The sequence below is a fragment of the Cnephaeus nilssonii genome (genome assembly GCF_951640355.1).
Source record: "Cnephaeus nilssonii genome assembly, chromosome: 10".
In the NCBI taxonomy this organism is placed as follows: domain Eukaryota; kingdom Metazoa; phylum Chordata; class Mammalia; order Chiroptera; family Vespertilionidae; genus Cnephaeus; species Cnephaeus nilssonii.
This window is the reverse complement of record NC_137081.1, coordinates 30,609,074-30,614,396: the sequence shown is the minus strand read 5'-3', so window position 1 is coordinate 30,614,396 and position 5,323 is coordinate 30,609,074. Positions and strand designations below refer to the sequence as shown.

The following is a 5,323-nucleotide window of genomic DNA, read 5'->3' as shown; positions in this document are numbered from 1 at the left end:
ACCAGACCCCCTCCTCGGCCCCCCCACCAGCCCCTGCATGCCCCCACCCAACCCCACGCCCTGTAACATCAACCCATCAGCTCTGGCCTTGCCCTCCGGGGGAATGTGCTGTTAGCTCAAACCTCCCCCACTCTGCCCCCCGCCCCCCAACCGTCCAGGGAACATCTTTCTCGACTCCGGCCCGGCCCGGTGGCCTCTCCTTTCGTCCTGGCACTCACCTCCCTCTAAGGCCCTTCAAGGGGTCCTTGTGTACCCACCAGCCAAGAACAAGGAACAAGCTGTGTCTTCGGAAATCTCTGGCAACCTGGCCCCAGAGAGGCCCTCTGATGGGAATGGGAGCAGAAAGTTTCACAGCAGAAAAAACCCAGTCCCCTTTTATTGAGAAAACAGTCCATTCCTCACTCTTTTCCCAGGTGACTTTACCCCGAGGTACGAGGTGACATCCTTCTGCACCCCTCCCCCGCAAGGACCCCTGACCCTGGGCGGGGCGGCCCACCAGGGTTCTGGAGGGGGCTGTGCCAGGCACCGGGGTGCCCTGGGCGTGGGGCAGGGTGGCCCAGGGAGGCGGTGTCTTGCTGGAATGAGGGAAGGGAGGAACACCGCCATCTCCTGAGGCCTGGCGCCTTCTTCCTCCAAATTCTTCATAAATAGAACTTCACAGTAATAGAGGTATGTCCACTTCCAGGTCAAACCGGCTGGTTTCTGGCCAGGGAGTCAGACCTCAGTGGGGCCGCAGGAGGGCCCGTGGCTGGGGTTGGTTGGGCAGCACCGTGACTTCGGGGGCAGAGCCCTGCGTCGGGGGCGCGGGGGGGGGGGGGGGGAGGGGGTCGGCTGCTGCCATCCGGAGGTTCTGAGGATCGCTGAGGTAGTCTGAGGGGCAGGTTCTTCCAGCCAGGGGCCGGTCGGAGCATCACAGGACGCAGCCAGGACTCAAGCCACCTGGGAGCAGAGGGGGCTGAGCAGCCACCTCCAGGCAGGTCTGGGGGGAGGGAGGGTGTGCCCAGGGGGTTCTGAGGCTCTGTCTCCAGGAGGCCAAGGAGCACGGAGTGGGTGTGGGGGGACTGTGAGTCTGCACAGGGTTGAGCTTCTCCTGAAAAGGTTGCTTGGGCCCGCAGGGAGACTGAGGCATTTCACAGGAGAGGAACCTTCTGTGAATAAAGAGGGCAGCCACGGAGCCATCCAGGGCCTGGCCGCGCCCAGGTACCTGAGCTTAGGGTTCCTTCAGAGGCCACCGGGGCCTCCACCAGGTCGGAGGGAGGGAGGCAATGAACCCAGGTGGGAGGGCCGCCAGCAGCCTCGCTCCCCACAGGCCCTTCTCCTGTCTGGGCCGTTCCAAACGTTCCTGCGCCTCGGCTCGGCTTTCTGGAGAGTGTCCGCCCAGGGAGGCCCCCCGGCTACCTGTGCCCCCCACACCCAGGAGCACAGCAGGCCCGGATCCAGACCCTCCGCTGCCCTGCAGGGGACCAGCGCTCCATCCGCCCTGGCATTGCAGCTCCGGCTGCTGCTGGTGGCCCGGCCGGGGTCAGAGCACCTGGAGCTTGCGGGAGCAGGTGAGGTTGCCGTGCACCAGCCCCCACATGGCCAGCAGCTCAGCGGGCAGCAGCTTGTGCACAACCAGCATGGAGCGGAAAAAGCACGGCTCCTTGTTCATGCGGCTGTTGCGGTTCCGCGAGATGCCGAAAGTCTTGAAGCCCTTGTGGGCCACGGGCTGCACACCCAGCACCTCCAGGCACATGCCCAGGAAGACGTCATCGATGGGGTAAAGCTCCACGGTGTCACAGGCGTGGTGCAGGCGCCGGGCCAGGCCGCCGGCCATCAGGAAGCCGCCCCCGCCGGCGTAGGGAGGGTAGCTGGCCTTGCTGTACAGAGCCCCAGGGATGTAGTACTTGTTGTCCTTCTTGCGGATGGGCCGAGCGTGCTGCAGGACGTCACCCACAAACAGGTCTTCCTCTGGCCGCCGGTCAGCCAGGAATTCCAGCAGGTTGGTGGGGTTGACGAAGACGTCATCATCGCCCTTAAAGATGAAGCGGACGTTGGGGCAGAAGATGTCCAGCCACTTGAGGAAGTGGATCTCCTTGAGGGTCAGGTTGAAGAAGCTGTCAAGAAAGTCCCACTGTAGGATGTCGCCATAGAGGCGGTCCTCGTAGGCCAGCAGCTGCTGGTAGTGGGCGCGCTCCTCCTGCTTGGAGGCTGTGCCCAGCAGGAAGAGGGTGCGCCTGGCACCTAGGCCCCTGCCCACCGACTCCTGCTCCAGGCCCCAGGTCTGGCGGATGGCCTCCCGGCGGTCATGCTGCGTGATGACCGACTTGACGACCACCAGCAGGTAGACGTCGCCGTTGCACTTTTCCGGGTGGTTCAGCAGCAAGGGGAAGTATCGGCAATGGCGGTAGCGCAGAAACTGCTGGAAGTGTGGCTCCAGGCCCTGGAACCAGGACTGGTGGGTCAAGTTGATATTGGCTGAGCAGTTAGTGGTGGTCACGTCCCAGGCCTGAGGGCCCGGCGAGGCCATGAGCACGGGGGAGACCAAATCCTTCGATCTCTTCCAGAAGTCATTGGGGTTCACCAGCTGTCCACTTGGTTTCTGGGCCTTCTGTGGCCCTAGAGTGGGTGGCGGGGGCTCTTGCAGAAATTGACTGGGGGTCAGACTACGCTGGAATACAGCTATGCCCACGAGCAGGGCCAGGGACAGACACACACTCTTGTAGACAATTCTCTTCCTGGGGGTGGGGGGAGGGGAGAACAGAGACAAAGATGAATCCCATGATCCTTCCGGAAGCCCCGGTGTGTAACTATAGTCCCAGAGGGGCAATGGGTCCTGGGTATGGGTCGGAGGAGGGTTCTGCTTCCCCTCCCACCCTGACTTCCCTCCTCCAAGACCAAGGAGCCACACAGCCTAGAGCAGCGGTTCTCAACCTGTTGAACGATCCTTACACAGGGGTCGCCTAAGACCATCGGAAAACACAGATATTTACATTACGATGCCTAACAGTAGCAAAATTACAGTTATGAAGTAGCAACGAAAGTAAGTTTATGGTTGGGGGTCACCACAACAGGAGGAGCTGTATTAAAGGGCCGCGGCGTTAGGAAGGGTGAGAACCACTGGCCTAGAGCCTAAGAAGAGCCCTGTGCAGCAGGCCGCCGTGTACGAGCTAAATGACTTCGATGGGGTTCCCTTAACCTCTCCAAACCACGATTTCTTCTTCCCTGAAACGGGGACAGCATGGATTGGCGTTCTAGCTAAAGTGCCGGGCAATGCAGCGTGCGTGCAGCCAGGGATTAGCCGTTCTATAGGGACTGCCTCTGGTGGAGACCTTTGCCCTGTTCCCCGCCCGCAGCAAGGCACCTCGATCCATCACTTTCATTTCCTGGGCAGACCCTGGGCACCACTCCGGTGTGCCAGGGGGAGGAGCAGAGACAGGACCTGCTCTGCAGCCTAAAGCTCTGTACTGTGTGGGGGCTGTGGGGAGCAGGCTCTAACTTGGGACGGAAGAAGCCTGTCCCTCTTCCCTCCAGCCCATCCCTCTGACCCAACAAAAATAAAAGCCCAGGGCATCTAGCATGACCACCGCCCCCTGAGCCCCCAGCCTGGCCCCCACCTCCCTTCGCATCACACTGGGAGAGATGCTCTACTGCCCTGGGAGGGCAACACATACGGACGCCCGCCTTCCACGGACCCTGCTTGCCCAGGAACCCCTATCCCACCCATTTCAGAAGCAGAAAGTAGAGTGTTGCCAGGAATGCTGGACCCGGGACCCTCTTTCTTCAGCTCACAATCTGGGGGTGGCCAGGCCCCCTGCCCTGGTCTCTCCTGTGGAGACATGGGGGTGACACTTTCCCATGTGGTCCCAAGGTTTCCTGTGCATGGAGTGGAAGGAAGACGGGGTCACCTCAGGTGCTGGGTTGGGGGTGTGTGACCTAAGACGGACCCTGGGAGGGTGGGGGTGCAGAGTGCTTGGTTCTCCAGCCCAGGGGGTTTCAAGGAAGCCCCTCATACCCGACCCCAGGAGGGTCACCCCCGGGGAGGGAGATGCGGCAAGGCCCCTCCACCACTGGCCGGTTTCACCCGCACCGTCCCACTCGGTTTGTAGGAAAAAGTCCTTCAGGGGAGAAGAGAGAAGGGGAGGGGAGAGAAGGAGAAGGGAGAAGCGCGCGGGCCGGGAGGAAGGAGAGCCATTGGGAGCAGAGGACGAGGGTCGCCCCAGATGCAGGAGGCCCTCGGGGGTCGGGCTGAGCGCACGGGCTCCAGGTCCCCGGCCGCCGACCGCGGGTCCAGGCGCCGCACACTTTCGGGCATCTCCGCCGCGCGAGCGCGCCTGTCCCGGGGACGCTGCTGCCAGCCCGGCCCCCAGCGCGGCATCTCCGGGCCCGGGAGCCGCCGGGCGACTCTGTCGTCCCCTTCCCCCTCGGCCTCCGGGACCGGGGGAGCCCGGCGTTCCCGCCCCCCAGCCCGACGGCCCCCCGGCCCCCACTCACCCTAGAGACATGGCGGCCCGGGCCGGGGCGGCAGCGGAGTGGCGCGCGGGTCGCTGCTCCGGGCTCGCAGCTCGGGCACGGCGGGCGGGGACAGGGACGGGGCGGGCGGGGGCAAGGCAGGGCCGCGCCCCCGCCCGGACTTTTCTCTCGCGGCCGGAGGAGGGGCCGGGAGGGGCGGCGGCCCAGGTGCGTTAACCCCTTCGGCGCCGCCGGTCCTCGGCGCCCGCCGCGCGCGCTGCGGCCGGGCGAGCGTCGCCCATTTGTCAGGGGCGGAGCCCGAGGCTGCGGGGCGCGCAGAGTCGCCCAGGGTCACTCGGCCCGAACGTGGGTGGCTGAGTCGGGACTTGCCCCCGGGTGCGCGGTTTCCCCTGTGGAGCTGCCCAGGAGTCGCCAACCCAGCTGGGTGCGTGGGAACCTGGACGCCATCCATCCCCAGCCTCCCGCCGCCGGGAGGAGGGCGGCAGGCAGGTCCCTCGGGCTCCGTTCGGACTCTCCTTGGCGGGACGCAGAGGCTGACCAGCGTTCGGGACCCTCCTCCGCACCCCGGGACCCTCCTCCGCACCCCGGGACCCTCCTCCGCACCCCGGGACCCTCCTCCGCACCCCCAGCAGCAGCCCTCTCCAAGCCTGTGCCCCTCCCTCCTCGGGGAGCTCCCATCAACAAACATTTCACTCAGCACCCTTCTTGTCCCCCAGCCTTTATGAATCTACTTGTGTGTGGGCCAGGCCCGCTCCTCCCAGGGGTGGGCTGCACTGGACGGACTTGGAGGGCCGTTCTTGGCTCAGCCGGGCCTGGGATGGTGGGTGTGCCCATCCAGGTGACTTCCAGAATCCTCCAACAGGTAAAAACT

The 5,323-nt window shown here is 64.6% G+C and overlaps 1 protein-coding gene across 1 annotated transcript; it reads right to left on the bottom strand.

Annotated features, from left to right (window-relative positions):
- Positions 1-360: 360 nt before the first annotated feature.
- B3GNT7 (UDP-GlcNAc:betaGal beta-1,3-N-acetylglucosaminyltransferase 7) lies at positions 361-4,978 on the bottom strand. Its single transcript, XM_079782671.1, has 2 exons — positions 4,474-4,978; positions 361-2,717 (listed from the first exon to the last, which is right to left on the bottom strand). Exons 1-2 carry the CDS (start codon positions 4,482-4,484, stop codon positions 1,523-1,525), a joined length of 1,206 nt encoding a protein of 401 aa, XP_079638797.1. The 5' UTR covers positions 4,485-4,978; the 3' UTR covers positions 361-1,522.
- Between the last annotated feature and the right edge of the window lie 345 nt (positions 4,979-5,323).